This window comes from Mizuhopecten yessoensis, unplaced genomic scaffold, assembly GCF_002113885.1.
Source record: "Mizuhopecten yessoensis strain PY_sf001 unplaced genomic scaffold, ASM211388v2 scaffold8123, whole genome shotgun sequence".
Taxonomy (NCBI): domain Eukaryota; kingdom Metazoa; phylum Mollusca; class Bivalvia; order Pectinida; family Pectinidae; genus Mizuhopecten; species Mizuhopecten yessoensis.
Window position 1 is genome coordinate 1994798 of NW_018407390.1, and position 18922 is coordinate 2013719.

Below are 18922 nucleotides of genomic sequence, written 5' to 3' on the forward strand. Positions count from 1 at the left end.
TACTCTTACGCTCAGCAATTTAGGAGCGGGACGACTGGTTCGCCCGTTGTCAGTATAATGTGACCAAAACCCAAGCCATCCTCACAGGGGCTAACGCTCAACTAAATACCAAAAGTGAGGCATTGTCAAGGAATACATTAGGAAGAAGAAAATTAAATTGTTCAGAAAAAAGAGAAAAGATAAGATCCCAAATTTTGTCGCCTCTTACGATCATGCAATTGGGGCTGCAGATTCAATCCTTGGCCCTGCAGGTAGGGCGTAAGAACTGTACCTGCTGCCCCCAATTGCATGAACGTAAGAGGCGACTAAATTTGGGACCTTATCTCTTCTCTCCTTTCTAAATACCTTTTTTTCCGTAATGTCTCCCTTGGCAATGCCTCACTTTTGGCCATTTGTTGAGCGTTCGCCCCTGTGAGGAAGGCTTTTGGTTCTGTCCCCTGGCCGAGAAATACCCAAGTCTTTAAAAATGGTAGTTTCTACTCCTGCTTAATGCTCAGCAAATTAGGAGTGGGACGACTGGTTCGCCCGTTGTCAGTATAATGTGACCGGATGGGGCGTCCTGCTGGGTGTCTTCGGCAGTATGTTTCAGTGAGGTAGCACTATAAAGTCGGCATCATTTCCGCGCTATCACAAGGAGACAAAAACGAACATATCGCAGCCTCCCAAAATACACACACATACACTACACGCATGCATCTTGCACTCAGGGGATGCCGTCCTTAAATGACCTTGGCTGTTAATAGGACGTTAAACAAAATCAAACAAACAAACAAACAAATCTTACGACCTACCTGCAAGGACCGGTTTAGCTAGGAGCAAAACAGGTGGAAGTTTAAATTTTTTGATGAAGCCGAAGGGCAGATGCGTAAAATCTCTTTATTATTTCGATATAAAACATTAGAAAAATACAATTTGGCTTAACTAGATACATAGGAAGATTTCCGTAAATTATACGCCAGGAGAATACGGGGGATAATTATGTATGACTGTCCGTCTCTCACACTTTAGTTTCTGTGCAATTACTGCTCCGAAATTTTCAGATTTCAATCAAATTTGATGCGTACATGTAGACGTATATTCGTATTACTGGCTTGGGTTGATCCCCAATACGACTTTATCAAATACGCATTATCAATGGGAATACTCGGTTCTGTTCGGGGTTTTTTCGTGAAATAACTGCCCTGATTAAATTTCAATCAAATAAGGCATGTAAATACATAAAGGCATGCTTCAAGCAAAGTTTGACTTCTTATGTTATTTTGAATGTAGATCTATATTCTGATATGCACAACCTACTAATCTTAAAATATATCAAAGCTACACAATAAATTGAAAGCAGGCGAACTTGCTTGTTTCGTGTGATAAATAGACATAGATATATGTAGTGCAATTTTGTATTAAATGGTCTGTTTCATTTATGAGCTAGATACCTAGGCAGTGATATTCTTTAGAAATCTTCTGTTCGTGATAAATTTAAAATACGGTTTGAGTTTTCAAATTGAATAATGATTTTGCTCATACGAACAGATGGCAGTAAAATTGTACAAACAAAATATCGAATGATAAAGGAATCTCAACAAAATCCACCGTTTTTGTTGTGGCACACTACTGTGCCAGGACCATCAGAGTCTTGGTTATCGTTTTGATTCCAATCCGGACCACGTCGTACTCGCGTTCCAACAGGGAGCAGCGGTAAATTGAGTTCCTGGACCAAATACTCGTTTGGTTCCATGACTTTTGTTATTGACAGCTTAGAAATATTTATGGCAAGTGCGATAACGGATTCCTGAAACAGATATAAAAGGGGATATAGCATGTTAAGGTTATAGCCATTCAAGCGTAATGACGATATCCAGTTGGTAAAATGAGTCACGGTAAAGATTTCTCAAAGTAAGTAACCTTTATTCGTTTTGGTCCGAGTCTGTGTAACTGAACTATATTAATGTAAAGGCCTGTCACACACTACCGATGTACCTCGCCGGGATTAAACCGGAACAAACAATTAACAACGGCGAGAAAGCACATAACAAACCAAAATTGACAGTAGCAATACCAATATAATACCGGCGTTCCCGTTGTGATACCGTTGTTCTACCGATGTAAGAGCCGATGTGCTACTAAATACCACCTTTCTGTCACCTCAGTGTAACCAAGGCTCCGCCGTTGTTCTAACGTATGCCACCGTTGACTGGAGCACGGTATTACATCGTTGGTACATCGGCGGCGCATCATAACTGCTTTGGTGTTATTCGGAAGTACTACGGTATCACATCGGTACCAGTACGGTACACATTGAGGCCACCGGAGAGCCGCCGATCCATTACGGGGCGCTACCGGTGTTCTATCGACATCAACGAAGCCATACCGGAGTACTTCCGATGTACTGCCGCTGTAGTCCCGTCGCACGCTCAGGCAGCGCAACGGCGGAATTTTTTAAGAATGTTCAACATTTTCTACCGACTTATCAGTTACAACATATATACTGTACATTATCATATGTTTACTAATAATAACACCCTTTTTGTATGTGTTATAAGTCTACAAATTTCCACAAGTTGATATCAGCCCGGTTGATATCAACCCCCCCCCCCCCTTTGAGTGATATCACACCCCTCCTCAATTTCCGGATTTTGCCGTTTCCGCTTATTGCTGTCAGCTTTTAATGTAAATAAACGAAGTGTTTGCATGGAATCAATGCCGTTTCATGGAAAAAAAATAAAGATTGATTTACAAAGCCCCACCTAAATTTCCGGATGGCGACGCTTCCGGATTTGGCTTTGCTTATTAGTATTACACCTGTCGTCTGCGTAAACAAAAAACAACGATTGCGACTAGTACTGGCGAGGAGATTTTGGAGGGATTGGCAGCAAGGATTGTTGAACTAGATGAATTAATCCTGGAAAAGGAGACGAAACGTGTAATGGATGCAGGGGGGCGATTTAATAATGCTACTAATGATACCGAAGCTTTCGTAGAAAGCATGAGGAACAAGAATACTGCGAGAAAAACGCAATCCGACATCAAAATATTCACGAAATATCTAATGTCCCAAAATAGTTTGAGATCTCAAGAGTCTATTGACTCGGTTCAGTTGGCGGATTACATGGCCAGGTTCTTCATGAACGTCAGAAAAAACGATAAATCTGAGTACGAACCATTAAGTCTGAGGTGTTTACGATCCAGCATTAACCGTTACCTACAGGAGAAACACTACGACGTCAATATTTTGACCGATATCAAATTCAAACATTCTCGTGATGTGCTTAGTGCCAAAATGAGGAAATTGAAGACTGAAGGCAAAGGAAACCGCCCAAATGCTGCTGATTCACTATATACNGTCATACTTTCTTGTGTAAACAACTATGACCTCACAATACCTGTTTTCAAAATAAACAGTCTCCTGATGAACGGGGAATCAACCCGAGAAAGGCCTAGAGACGCTATCTCTGTCTTTTGTTCTATTTTTCATATATATATATATATATTTCTAAACTACATTTTGAATACGATTTTTTTAGAAGAACATTTTTTTTTTTCAAAAAGTGATTTCCCCAGATTTGGGACTTGTGAAAACCATGGTTACCACATCAAAAACCACCAAAACATGCAAAAACTCATGATTTTTAACCCAGAATTTGACCCCCGCAAGTAGAATTGTTTTTCTTAAAACCTGTCTGAAATTAAATATCGCCTACTCGGTAACAAAAATACTCACGTTTTAGCATAGGTCATTCCGGTGAATTTTCACGATATTAACACATGTGCTGAGTACAAAAATAGACTACATGAAAAGCTAGCTTTTGTTGTGTAGACACAGATTTGTAAATGCCCAAAATTGCAGTCTCAAACCAAATTGGGTTTTTTTTTTTGAAAAATTATGAAGCCCACATAGTCCACTTCATCATGTATATACCAATTTTAGTGCTGATTTTCTTTTAGAATTTTGATACATGTTATATTTCAGGGGTGATTCATTGTATAAAAATATCACCCATGGCCACCGTACGCTACTGTACTCTGCTACCTATAAGCTTGGTAGCTATTGGTTCTAGTTAGTACTACTGTAATCATTGAGCGAGGAATGCCCAATGGATATTGAAAATTGTATTGTGTTTTACTGTTTTATACAATATATTGACTTTAAATAAAATCTTTTGAGAGGGTTTGTTGAACAAAATAACACTTACAGGGAATCCGACGTCACTTAACAACACCATATGGTGAAACAACACAACCCATTTCGGTCTTAGAAGTCGCCAGGAACAAATCGATATGAAATGGGGGGATGTCTTCCTAAAAACGTCGTCAGATGACCAAGAATACCTCGAGTACAGTGAACGGTCGACGAAAACCAGGACAGGATATGGAGTAGGGCGTCCATTCAACCGAAAGATATTTTCTGTAACTGGTTAGTTGCAAGCAATATTATTTCTTTTTTTCATATGAAGCAGGAGATGTTCACCTTTCTGGAACACCTGACCTCAACTTTGTTTTCTTGTGAAGGTTCATAATGTGCTCTAAGTTGATATCTTGTAATTTTGTTTCATTATTTTGTCATCTTGTCTGTACTCGATTTGTTTAACGTCTTATAAATGGTTATTGATTGTGTGGTATTATTGTTTATGTCGTTGATATTTTTATAATTACAGATGATCCTTGATGTCGAGTAGAAGCGTACAAGGCAAACAGAAGTCAGAGACCAGAAGCAATGAAAGCACCTGAGTCACCTTTCTACCTGGCGGTCAACACAAACTGGTCTAAAAATGAAAATGCGCTTTGGTTTGTGAAACAGAACATTGGTAAAAACAAACTAGGTTCCATCATGAATGTGATGTGTGAACAATGCGGAATTATAGGTAGGAAGGTCAATCATTCTGCTCGAAAAACAACGATTACCACACTTGTTCATAATGGTGTCCCTCCAACTGAGGTCATGCAAATAACTGGTCACAGGAACTTTAACTCTATAAATCATTATAGTTCAGCCTCTTTAGAGCAATAGAAAAGAATGTCAAACATCATGTCAGGGAAATCGATCGGGCCTAACGGTGATAATCGTCCATATGACTTCGTCTCAGGTGACCTATTCTAATCGCCGATTTTAATAACATTTTGCAGGAACCTTCCTGAGTCAAATATGCACCAAAATTGTGAATTATATTGTTCCTACCCACAGGGGCTCTGAGGGGCAGGGCTAAAAGGGGTCAAATTGGCTTAAATTTTTAAAATCTTTTTCCAGATCCAGATAGGCTGGAAACCAATACTCATCGTAAGGTCTTGATGTACTTTCATCATAATTGTGAATTTCGTTACCCTTGAGCTTCACGATTCCCCCTTTTGGGTATATTTTGTTCATTTCCTACTAAAAATCATGACATTTTTAACTCTGTCTCATCCCCAGGGTCTTAGCCCGAATGGGGTCATATAGCCAGACATTTCAACAGTCATCTTCTCCAGTCTGAGATAGGCTGGAAACCAATACTCGTCATAGATGAAAGGGTCTTGAGGTGCTTTATCAAAATTGTTAATTTCATGACACCCAGACTCCATGTGTACCCCTGGGGAGGGGGCGAATTTTACTACACATTATATAGGAAAATGATACTAGTGGGTATGTTTTGTTCATTTTCAATTGGAATTATTCAAATTTGACAATCATTATAACTATGAAACGACGGTTTGATACATTGCTAGTTTGGGCCCGGGCCCGCCTCCAATGGCTAAGGGGCGGGACTTAAAGGGGTAAATTGGCTTAAATTAAAAAATCTTATCCAGAACAAGATATGCTGGAAACAAATAATCTACATAGATAGAAGGGTCTTAAAGCACTTTTCCAATAGGACATCATTGAAACTTGATAGACATTATACCTTCGAAATGACAGTACTATCCCTGAACAAGCAATGTCTGACACATTCACAGAAGCAAACTTATTATTTCAAGAAGAATAAACTGGAAAAGAGCAAAGATAATGGCGTACACATCTATAGCGTTATATTTGTTTGTCGTTTATCATGTTAATTTTAACATTATTAACAAATTATGCGACTTTTTTTATCACAAAAATCTCAAAACAAATATCTTTCTCATCAACTGGTGTTAAATTTAGATGATGTAGTCAACTCACAATTTTGTTGTTTTCTACCATTTAGTTGTACGTAATTTAGGTTCAGTATCAAAAGATGCAAAGCTTCCAAATGGCAAATCTCAATACACAAAAACTCTTCATTGTTGAATCAATATATAAGATATATGATAGGACCGCCAATTTCTCTTTAGCCAGTAGTCTTACTCAAATAAACCCCTGAAAAAATCCAAAAGCTCGTTCTACTGTTACAGGAAGGAAAGAAGTGGTGCCCCAGCTGGGATCGAAACCACGACCCAACGTTCCGGAGGCCAACGCTCTACCACTGAGCTAAAGGGATATGTCCTGTCAGCTGACTGACATAACCTATATTTGTACATATAGTACATATACTGCCCAGATCTTTCACACTACTTTTGCATTCCATGTAATGTAGTTCAAGTTACCTATGTTACAAAATGATTTCTTCTTGATTTGGCAACATCGCTAACATCAGTTTTTACATACTTTTGGTGACTGTTAAGGCCTATGGGCCATTTGTTTAAAAGCAATTCAACTGCAAAAGTTTGCACTAGGTACACACTTACGACACATTGGTACAGACTACAATTACCACAAATGTAATAAGGCATATTTACTCTTTCCGATTCGGAGAAGTCTCTCCCAAAGGCCCTCCTACTTGTACTTTCTAAATCCATGAGGGCGTGAAGTGTAGCATCCTCATTTTCTCGTGCGTCTTTATCTCCATCCACAAGGTCTGGAAACTGGCGAAGTAACTTAGTTGCTGCAATCTGAAACGATTTGAAGATACAGCTTGCGGAAAATTTATCTGACGGCAAAAATATAGAACTCCATTGGGAATCACAGATCACACTGACCAAGTGCTGCAATGATTAGCAATTTACTTTATATGAAGGAGATTTTCACTGGTACAGTTATGAGGGAACCTTTTTTTAACATGAATTACTGTTTGAATATATATTCGCGGGTATTTTTGTGTTTCAAAAGAAACATTTTTTACATGAATAGTAATTTACCAGTCAGAATTAAGAAAAAACACGCTGTAATCCTTGGTTCGATTTTAATTTTCTAGAAACATGATGTTTTAATGTGATGTATAATTTGTTAATGTTGTAATGGTTTTGCTTTACCTTCAATAATATAGTTTCCTTACCAAATGCTTTGACATCCCGGCGAGTTCATCAACATGTTTTTCAGGAAATATTTTGCCGTTTGTAGCCTTTGTCAGTGTTTGCAACATTTCCTGAAATTGTCCGAATAAAATCATACTATACCAAGATTTGTTTGGTTTAATGACAAAAAAGCAATAGCATTAAGACCTGTTGCAAAATGACACGGTGGCAGTATATTTTTAACGTGTTTTAGTATATTGAGTTTTCGAAAAAACATTTTTCTATTGATTGTTTTATATTACTGTAGATTGTAGAACTGTAATATAATCATTTAGAAATTTCGTACTAAAGGCATACATTTACACAGCGTAAAGAAACAGATTTTTTTCTGATATAATCTGCAATTTCTGTATGATTAAAATATTTTAAATGCGTTTAATATTAATGAAAAGTATATGCTGTCAAAGAAGACATTCATCAACAACTGGTTAACATTGCAGGTCTAGTTTGCTCACGGAGCTAAGTTTTATCACGGATTGGTCTCGCACAACGAAATAACATTCGATTTTTTTTATATAAGCAGTTGTCAAGCACACATGATCTGACTTTTTATCACAAATCTCATCGTCATAATTCTTCCTCAACGTAACAAGGATATTTGGTGATATTAAGGGACAATTTTGTTATTTGGATTACACTACTGACTAAATCGCCAACTGTCGGCCAAATGAGAAAAATAAATAATGGAGCAGGGATTGTGCACAATCGAATTATTGAATTGGTGGTATATTACTAATATTTGCACTTTTCTGAGATAAATGATATATTTGATGTCATCTATTTTAATATCCTTCAACTGTACTTATGTAAAATGTTGGTTCAAAACCATCAAAGGATTCTATTCATTATAGCGCCACCCTGTGCGCAACTGGAACAAATTATAATCTCTTTGGCGGGAAATGCGTTTTTTTATGCGCAGGAAGACCCATACTTGTTACAAAGTAAGTACATTCTAAAATGTTGGCGCTTTCATAGATATTTTTTTTTTTATCTTGTTTGAAAGCTTTTTAGCTTGCACTGTCGGCTCTAATGATTCAATAGTTCAATTCTGCCTGATTTTATTTTTACGGGTCTGTCGGTACTTCATTATTTTTTGGTTTTTAGGGAAGCCTTCACATCTATGACGCAACTGTCTTGTAATGTAGTAAATACACCAATGTCATTGGTTTTGTTGTTTCACCCGTTGTCAGTATAATGTGACCGGGCGGAATGCTGTGCTGGGTACCTTCGGCATGGAATTTCAGTGAGATAGCACTATAAAGCCGGCATCAGATTCGCGCTATCACAAGGAGGCAATCACACCAACATACCCTGACTCCTGCATACACACACGCGCAAGCAAGCACACATACACTACACATATGGAGGCACGTCCTAAAATGACATTAGCTGTTAATAGGACGTTAAACAAAATAAAACCAAAATATAACGGATCCTTTACCAGTCTATTGGGTTTTCCAGCTGAACAAATTTTATTTAAAAGCTCACTTAACTGTTTCTGGACATACCGAATCTGCTGGTTCGCCTATGTGTACACAGTAACAAACAATTCCATTCAATTTCAACAAGTTTGCTGCAAATGGGACCTGTGAAAATACGGAAAAAAACATGTTACCCTGAATGACTGTATTCATTCATTCCTTGTTCTCGTGAGGAATAATTGATACATAAATATGCACTTATTATCTTGAGTTGATAGAAATAGTTACCAGAATGGCATTTCTCTGATCCAACTCATAGTTTTCGTCCTTTGCATCCTCAGCGGAAAACTTCCCATCGGTCAACACTATGACCCGAGCCATCAAGCGGACATCATTGACCACAACGTTTGCATCTTAGACAAATATGCATATATATAATACATAAAATGTTGGAGTATTTTTCTTACATTTATAATACAAATTTTGCTTTCATTAATGTCTTAAGCCATTATATACATGCAAGGTGTATATATTATAAATACAAACGTAATAGGAATTCATTTCAATACTGATGTCATAATTTTTATGATATCCCAAACACAGTAAGTATTTAGGTAAATAATTTGTTATGATGATACACACTTCTTGCCGAATTTGAGAATTTCTATTTTTTTTCAAATTTAAATTAGAATAGGAAGTTATTAAAAAATGTATACGTACAATTAGCAATGCAAGCCGCAATAGCCATCGATAGACCACGATAGAGCGTACTCGGACCTTCAGCAACAAGCGAATCTAGGGGGAAATAAGACAATCTTATATTTTAAATTCATGTAACAATGTCACTGATTAACATGAAATACCCTGATTTTCTTACAGTTGTGTGACCCCACAACGCACCAACGATAGCGTGCGCACAATGTTCATGCATCGTGCGCATATCTTCTGCATATGGTGCTCACAGCTGTGCGACTAAACAATCATTCGCCCTGTTGTGCGCTTCTCTCCGCACAAATGTCCAATTTGGTAAAATTGATTGATCAATAATTATCGAATGTAAAAAATGCGGAGGGCTCGTATCGAAAAAAGTAAACTGTACGCATTAATTTTTCATCACAATAATTAGGATTATGTTGTATTTTACTATGCATGTTTCACAGTATTACAGTGATCGTTAGAGTGTCAAAAATGGGATTGGCTCCCAGGTAACAGAATAGGAAAATAACATTTTGATGAGTAACCAGAGTTTTACCTGGCCTGTGCCTGACAGAGAGCTGATATGTGATACCGTATGGCCGTTATGAGAATAAAACATGACGTTAAGTATTTGTTAATTGCATCCGTTTTGGTCTATAGCTAACCTTCAACTGGATTTTTACACCTAGAAGAATTACGTATGCTCCGGGTTAGGAAAGCTATGATCCAGGCACAAATCTCTGTGTCTATCTGTATATGGGACCGTGTCGATATGTGTTTTAATTTTACATGTGTCGATTAGGGTTGTTTAAAAAACCCACCGAAAACACATTTTCTTAATTTAAGAAAATAAAGTGAATAAAATGTAGCTAGAACATCGAAACATTTAAACACTAAATCGTATATATTTTTAAGCCATTCCTCAAATTTACACCAACTACGATTGTTATCGCACAACGTCGTCCACTTTCGCACACATGTCATCCAGATTTTTCTTTCGCACATTGTGCACACACCGTGCATACCCCGCACATCGTGTAGGGTTGTGCGATCTCACAACTGTAACAATACATTTGGTTGAAATAATTTGTTTCTTTGCAGTATGCTAGTAAGATGTCCGTATCTATATAGTACGTAAAATCGACCCAAACTTATTAGACAGTATTCAGTTGATGTAAACATGTTTACCAATTACATTCCTAGCTTGTGTGTAGTCATTCGTTAGGTGGAGGGCGACCTTAGGTTGACTTCCAAATGTCGTCACTGCTATATTTCCATGCATCACTTCGAAATTGGCAAGCTCTTCAATACCTGCATATTCAAAAATTGTAGAAGTTTTCATCGAAACAGCCTGGTTTTCGGTCCCCAGATTAGCATCCATAAATGAAATATTTGTCTTTTAAGAAGTTTCCGTCTTTGCTTGAGTATTTGACACCGTCAAATGAGACATATCAGACAGTTTGTGTCTTATATTCTTATGTTGATAATGTCATATTACTTTTGTGTGTATTTGAGAATAAAATGACAAGATTGTTTTGGACAATTTATAAATAATTAGCGTCATATAATGTTAGCATTGTAATGACCAGTACATATGACAACGACCAAGATTCGATCATCTGGTTACAGTGGAATAGGTATATTTACCATCGATGATTTGATTTGCAACACTAGTCATCTTGTGGAATTTTTCTCCGCACATGCTTGTAGACGTGTCAAGGCACAGAATGGTATCAGGCCCATTCCCCCGACAGGCTCACATTGTGATTGCTTAACTAAAACAAACCACAAAAATACGACAAAGACAATTGATATTTTCTGCCTGACGAATGGTATTACGTGTGCCATTTTTTTCAGTTTTGATCAGGATAAAAAAAGCCTAACATATGTTTGATTTTAAACATTTTTATAATCGGTGAAGTTAGTTAGCATGATGATATCACTTTCAGTAAATGAGATGAGGTAGATTGCACAGCCATATACGCAAAAGTTATTTACCACTGAAGTAGTTGAAGCGAAGCCTACAGCTAATAGAATAGTATGCATTAGTCAAATATATTTGTGCTGTTTCTAAATGATCACCACCACTGCACAGAGAAACTGATGCCGCCAAATTAAGCATTATTTGTCAATTTTTGTGATAGAAATGTGATCTTTCATTCGCAATCAAAACAGCAAATTCACACTAGCATGTATTATATATTTAAATTTTGTATCGATATTTTCTCTATCAGTTGACACTAACCCATTTCAATCTCGTGATCAATTTCATCTGTTAATGTACTAAAATCGCAAAGTTCAAAGTCTGGGTAGCCAGATGTTGCAAAATATGATTATAAAGTATATTATTAACAAATATACGATTTTAATACGCATATACGATATTAAAACCTTATATTATAAAATGTCATCATATTTGAATGATTATTTACGAAGACCATATGAACTATAAAAGTTATTCTGTACATGAATTAATGTTTTTGGACTACATGTATCGTATACCTGATTTTTACGTTTATGTCTTTAAACAAAATAAATGAAATACATACAAAAATCCACAAGTTGCAATCCACGTTTCATACATGCCACAAATTCGTCACAAAGCACTTGCGTCAACCTGTTAAAAAGATATTATAATAATATGAATATTGGGTGAGGTGTATTTTCTAGTAATTTAAACGGTTTATGAAATTTGATCCTTTGGTGCTGAATATATTAAAGGACTGGTATAATTCTTACTGAGGCCTTTATTTTTTTTAATTTATTAACCAGGTAAATTGTATATACTCTCCAAAATTTGAAATGAAGACACATGGACTTTTAACCTTAAAGTAAACATTTCCGTAATAAACTCGATTTGTGACGGACAAATTTAAAACACGGGTTAATAAAGATTACGGACAAAAGTGCGGTCGGCAACATTATCTCATTGTGAAGTATGCTTTTTCATTCGTGAAAACAGAACACATTATCTTCTTCTCCTTTGAGTCGCCATGTAAATCTCTCCATTGTTTATATTTTGCATATACATCTATGTGCTTTGAGCGAAATATAGAAAACATACCATTTGTAAAAATCGGCCTCATCTGCACCTTCAGTATAATGTTGTTGAGCCATCCATTCCATTAAGTATGAATCGTCTTCTGCATTGGGCTCCGATGCCTGAAAATCGACAACATCCTGTGTTTGTACCGTTAGTTGTCTTTCTAAGTCTAAACCAGGTGGATTCAAAATTGTTGACCCCATTCTAGATGACAAAGAGGAACTAAATGATGCCGAATCCAAATCTTTACCATTGAAAGGTGTGTGCTGTACGTCATCGGTTTTTATGTCTTCCCTCACAATGACTTTGTCGTAATTTACCGGCAGGCGGGGCGGCAACGATGAAAGCTGAATAGGTGTCTTTGGTGAAGCATGCTTCGGTGAACTCAAGGTGAATAATGGGGGTTGTGCAGACATTTTTGCTTGTGGTTTAGTTGGCAACTTCACCGAAAAAGGCGCTACTGCGCTCAACGACTTGTTATGGGTGGACTGCGGTTCATCTCTGATCGAAAAGTTTTTAGCCGTTCCATCTGGTTCCCGTGTTTCCAGCATACTAGAATAACACTGTAAGTTTGTCTTCATTATCTCTTGTACTCTTATAACTTTTCGGCCTATGGTTATGAAAACAGTCAAAGTTTCTGAAAACAAATATAGAGGCATTGTATTTTTATCATTAGGAACTATCTGTGCCTAAGTAAAATATTTACATTTCATATCTCTCTACTTCTAACTTCATTTTATTTCCTAGCGTCGTGCTTGGCAATACCTCACTTTTGGCTTTAGAACTTTGAACGTTCGCCCAGGTGAGGAAGGCAGAGGGTCCTGTCCCCAGGTCGGGACATACCAAAGTTCTTAAAAATGGTAGTTGTTATTTACTGCTTACCGTTCAGCTTTAAGGGAAATGGCAACAGTTGGTTCACTCGGTCTCATTAAAAATGGTTTGTGACACCTTTCCGTTTTCAAACATACTCCATGATGCATCTTGGAAAATATGTTCAAATGGACCTATGTTTTTTAACATTAAAGAAAGAAAAAATACATTCATTTTATTCCTGACTTTACTGAAATCAAATATTTTGTTAGTAGTATGGTCAGACCACAACTGCCTTTCTTGCTAAACTCGATTTATCATATTGATTAGGTGAGTCAGCAATGAGAAAAGAGGCATAGTAAATATATCAATCACCCAAGTAACAAGTTTAACCGTTATGTCTAGGTGTGTTTATTTGATAAACCTGAATAATAAAAGATAAGCATACATGCAAATCAATGTAATCGTCCTCAATACAGGTAATTTTAGCCTAGTATTTGCTATACAAATTGGAAAAATTAATTGGCAACTAATTATGTCTCCTCGAATGAAGGGAAACATATCGCATTAGTACAAGTTGTTCTAGTTCTTGTTCTGGTTCTTATATGATCTTGAACGGGCTGTTATTTTTAAACCGTTAAAGATATTTCGATGAAACTTGACGTCTACAAGCATTACCCATAGACAATGTGCAGTGCACTGTTATTAGGTCATCGTGACCTTCATACCAAGGTCAAATATGTGCTATTTTTCAGGAACATCTTGACGGAGCTGTAATTTTTAAACAGTTAAATTCATCTTGATGGTACTTGAAGTTTACCTGCATCACCCATAGACGATGTATGTGCATTGCACTGTAAATCGGTCAAGGTCAAAGGTCACAAAAATATTATTGTTTTAAACACTTATGTGATTGTGACCTTGACCCAAAGGTCAAATATGTGCAAATTTTTCATAAACATTTTGCCCGGGCTGTAACTTTTAAATCATTAACGATATCTTGATGAAAGTTGCAGTATAACTGTATCGCATACAGATGATGTGCAATTCAGTGTATTGTAAACTTTATCCAAGCATTAATTTCGACAATCGGGTCACTGTGACCTTAACTTCGTCGGGAACTGTTTCAGGAATATCTTGTCTGGGCCGTAACGTTTTACCCGTTAAAGGAGAGACACGTTTATGTTCACAAAAACAAATGTCTAGTTTTTATTATTTAAAACAACCACTCATAACCTCAAAAAAGAGGAATAAAAGCTGTCTTTACCGGATACAAATACATTTTATTCATATATATGCATTAATTGACTTTAAAAAAAATGTTCGTAGAAAATTAATCAAATATGTACGGGTTGGTCAAATCCGTGGTACGATTTAAACAAATCAACTATCGACCAGAAATCTCCAGCATTATTCGAGTGGCATTACAGTTATAATAAAACACCAGTGCTATAATTTCATAGCATTCACCATGACGTGCTCTATTTCTATGGACGACAAGACATGCGTTAACGTTAGGGTATACATACCGTTCATAAGAAGTATGACTTGCTCACTTGTGTCAATCGGTGGTCTATTGCAAAAAAAATCAACATACAATAAGTATTTGGTTGTATATATACCTAAGGCTTATGTCGAAAATCCGGATGTTACACATGAATTATCCAGTACGCTTTCATAATACATTATAATAAAGTCAAGTATAAATCACAATCACTTTAACTAATACAAATGTATATTTAAATAGTGAAAACGATGGTTATGAGGGGTTCACGGCTTCGAATAACAAGGATTATGTGACGGAGGATTTCCTTACAGATGCCGTGAATCATGCAACCTTCCCTACCAGCTTCAGCAGGGACCTCATCTTAGTTGCTTACGATGATTTCAAGGCGTGTAGTACGCAGATTTCCCCCTGTCCTTCGGTACAGGTGAACGTACAAACTTCAAGATCTGATCACAATTATCTTTCTTAATGATCCCCAGGGGGATCTATATAATCTAAGCGAAAGAACTTCATTATATAAGCAATCTTATTTGCCGTTATGAGTTTATATTTGTACCATCCTTGATTTAAAATTTATTCTGAACCACATGGAGAAGCACTTGGACCAATAATACACAGCGGATGATCATATGTTGGCTCCACATTTAATAAGATGAAAATGATCAGTTCATAATTTTATCACACCATTCCGTGTAAGTTTTTTTCAAGAATTGTGAAATGACGTCTGGCGTATTCAGAGAAGTATGAATCGTGTTCATGTTGAGAGAAACTGATACTATTACAAGCTAAAGTTTTGGAAGGGAATCGACAAATATCATACTTCGTAATTTTGTGCAAGGTGTTTTTGATACAACGATAACATACCTGTGTAATTTAGTCACGATATTCATACTCATGTGTCCTATCTCTTTCGTTAAGTCAGCAACCTCTTTAAGAGCATACTGCATGCTTTGTGAAAGCTAAAACCAATACAAACGTTTGATTACGATTTTAAATGCGACTCGTAGTTAATTGGATAAACTTCTACTATATTATATACTGGCCCAAAAGCAGAAGCGGAACATTATTTAAAGTACGGCATGTTCAGAACATCTGACCGTATCGTGTACCTCGATGGACCTGACGTCATATCTGAAGCCGCTCAGCATGAGCACGACAACATTAGCAATGGTCTCTACAGTGGCAACATTTTCTATTCACTCTATCGCTCAGATGGCAGAACGTAAATGTATCGTAGGTGAACATTATCAGGACGCCTGCACGTTACGTTATGATCGTTCTGGCGGTGGATGCGTCATATGCTGTGGGCTGGGGTATCGTGCAATGGACGCACAGACCATGTGATCGTCGACGGTATCCGGAATACTTAATATTAGATGGAACACATTTTGGTGTACTACATCTATGGTGACAAATGGCGGCACGTTTCAGCAAGAAAACGCACGCCTCAAAATGGACTTTCTTTGTCACCAGATCATCATGGTGCTTGATAGGCCATTGTTTTCCCAATATTCTAATCCATTTGCGGACCTATTGAGTGAGTTAGAAAGAAAAGTGAAAAATCGACGCCAGAGTGGCGGAGGATACCGAAGAGGTAAATAAACCGAATCATTGCTTCCATTCGACTTAGTTTTCATTCTGTGGTCAACGCCATGGGCTCGGCTCTTTCACGCGATATTAATTTTGCGAACTTTAACTTTACGTCGTTTCATGGAGATATTTAATAGAAACTGAAGTCAGTTTATTGATAAACGCATATTGATATCGATTTTAAGTGTAAATTTTCAGCATTTCCAGTACGTTAATAAGAAACAACCAGTAACATAATGTAACGTTTGTTTTTAATTACTGATGCAATGCAAAATATAACCTGCATGCAATAAAATTATGAAAATATTTAAAGATTGTTTTGCCTGTTTTAGCATAGCCAAATTCAAACAATTTCAAAACATCCCGATAACTATCACGATCCATGTCTTTTAAACATTGCTTAATTATTTTCAAGTTAAATTCAAAACAGTTGAAAAGGATTTTAACCATGAATTTAATAATACCTCATCGGATGATAATTGCGCCATTCTGCCTTGAATCCAGTATTTCAAACCTAAAAAGGAAGAAGGACTTGTTATTTTTCTATAGCTGCTATATTTTCAAAGTTACCAAATATATATCTATCGCCTGTCTAGAGCCTCTAGATCTAAACAGATAAAACACACATCTACCACCTGTCTTAAACTTCTAGATGTACACAGCTAACACACATATCTAAAACATGTCCTTAAATACTTAATGTATACATATCTTTCAATTTACTATAGTTACTAGATTGACAAAGCAAACAAACAAACATTTACCACCTGTCAATAGCTGATAGATGAACACAGCTTACATACACATATTTACCACCTGTCTATAGCTACTAGATGAACACAGCTTACATACACATGTTCACCACCTGTTTAAAGCTACTGGGTGTACATAATAAACACTCATATATCTACCAACTTCATTTTTTATCATTATTTTTGTAGATGTACACAGCTAATACACATATATATTCCTTTTGTCGTTACCTACTTTGTTTACACAGCTAATATATATATATATATCCTCTATCTCTACACAGTTACATTTGTAGCACTCGTTAACATGTACCATCTGCCCAAAACTACTACATCTTACACACATTATCACATATATACCATCTTTTAAATTTTTAGCTCACCTGGTTCGAAGGACAATGGTTAACTTGTGCCATACCGCAGCGTCCGTTGATCGTCCGTCCGTCAATTTTTCCTTTAAAACGCTACTAGTCCTGAACGGCCGAGTAGATTTTGACTAAATTTGGTCTGGAGCATCCTTAGGCCAAGGGGACTCCATTTTGTTTAAATGGTGAGTGTGGCCCCCTGGGGTAGAGGGGCGGGGCCCAATAGGGTAAATAGGGGTAAAACATTCAAAATCCTTCTCCTACCGAAGGGGATTAAGGGATTTTATCCTTATTTAGTCTGGAGCCTCCTTGGGCCAAGGGGACTCAATTTTGTATATTTACATTTGCATGGCATTGTCACTATATAGCCTCTTTGAAAGCTGTGTCGTTGATGGGACTTTAATTACTATGCAGCAGAACACAATTCTTAGCGTATTAATACAACACTGACCGGAACTACAATATCCAATGTAAATAAACATGACGGCTGCTGAAATATCGCTGGGCATTGTTAGACTTGACAATGTCATTGTATATTAATGTGCAAAAGAAAAAAGAAAAGAAAAAAACCTTTTATTACAACAAAAACAAGACCAAGGTCTGCAATATCGTACAAAATGCACATCGGTTGAAATCACCAATGCCGGCAATGGAAACAATTTTATCGCTCATGCAATTTATCAGAAATATAGTCTGTTACACTGCACGGATTAACAGGGGTTCGTTACAAATGTCTGAAATACACATATTCTATAGACCTACTGACATATGTTATAGACCTACTGATACGAGTCACAGCACACATAAACATTTCAGACATTTGTAACGAACCCCTGTGCTCCGTCGCAAGATCACTCACTTCAAACGCTATCAGTTTCACGCGTCTCGCAGTCACGGTTTCCTCAGTTTCTGACGACATGTAAAATTACGAGGCTGTTATAGAATCTACCGACTGTAGTCAGATTCCCATATAATCAACAAATAAATTCACGTCTGAATTCTTCGAAAAATGAGCAAAGGAAAAGTTCGAATTAACTTCCAAAAATAACTCCCTGGTAAAAGGCAAGGTCGCACTTACGGTGTTCACTGTATTTATCTATGCGCGCATTATGTTGTTTGCTTGCAAAGCTGTGTCATTCAAATAGATCATAAATACCATACAAAAACAGTTCAATGCTCAAATAAATGGTGGGTGTGGACCCTCTTGGCGCAGAGGGGCGGGGCCCAATAGAGGAAATAGAAGTAAAACCTTTAATATCTGTCTTCTACCATAGGGGTTAAGGGATTTCATCCCAATTTGATCTGGAGCATCATTCGGCAAAAGGGACTCAATTTTGTATAAACAGTGAGTGTGGCCCTGCTGGAGGCTGAGGAGCGGAGCCAAATAGGGTAAACATAGCAAATTCTCCCAAATCCTTCTTCTTCTGTAGAAATGACAGGATTTTGTCCAAATTTGGTAT

The 18922-nt window shown here is 37.0% G+C and overlaps 2 protein-coding genes across 2 annotated transcripts; both read right to left on the reverse strand.

Moving 5' to 3' along the window:
• Positions 1 to 1563: 1563 nt before the first annotated feature.
• LOC110454983 lies at positions 1564 to 7344 on the reverse strand. Its single transcript, XM_021504834.1, has 3 exons — positions 7260 to 7344; positions 6724 to 6876; positions 1564 to 1786 (listed from the first exon to the last, which is right to left on the reverse strand). Exons 1-3 carry the CDS (start codon positions 7272 to 7274, stop codon positions 1574 to 1576), a joined length of 381 nt encoding a protein of 126 aa, XP_021360509.1. The 5' UTR covers positions 7275 to 7344; the 3' UTR covers positions 1564 to 1573.
• A 1418-nt stretch (positions 7345 to 8762) lies between these two features.
• On the reverse strand, positions 8763 to 16853 carry LOC110454971. Its single transcript, XM_021504818.1, has 10 exons — positions 16810 to 16853; positions 15620 to 15714; positions 14778 to 14821; positions 12460 to 13075; positions 11945 to 12012; positions 11096 to 11170; positions 10584 to 10706; positions 9420 to 9494; positions 8988 to 9112; positions 8763 to 8864 (listed from the first exon to the last, which is right to left on the reverse strand). Exons 1-10 carry the CDS (start codon positions 16831 to 16833, stop codon positions 8763 to 8765), a joined length of 1347 nt encoding a protein of 448 aa, XP_021360493.1. The 5' UTR covers positions 16834 to 16853.
• Positions 16854 to 18922: the final 2069 nt, after the last annotated feature.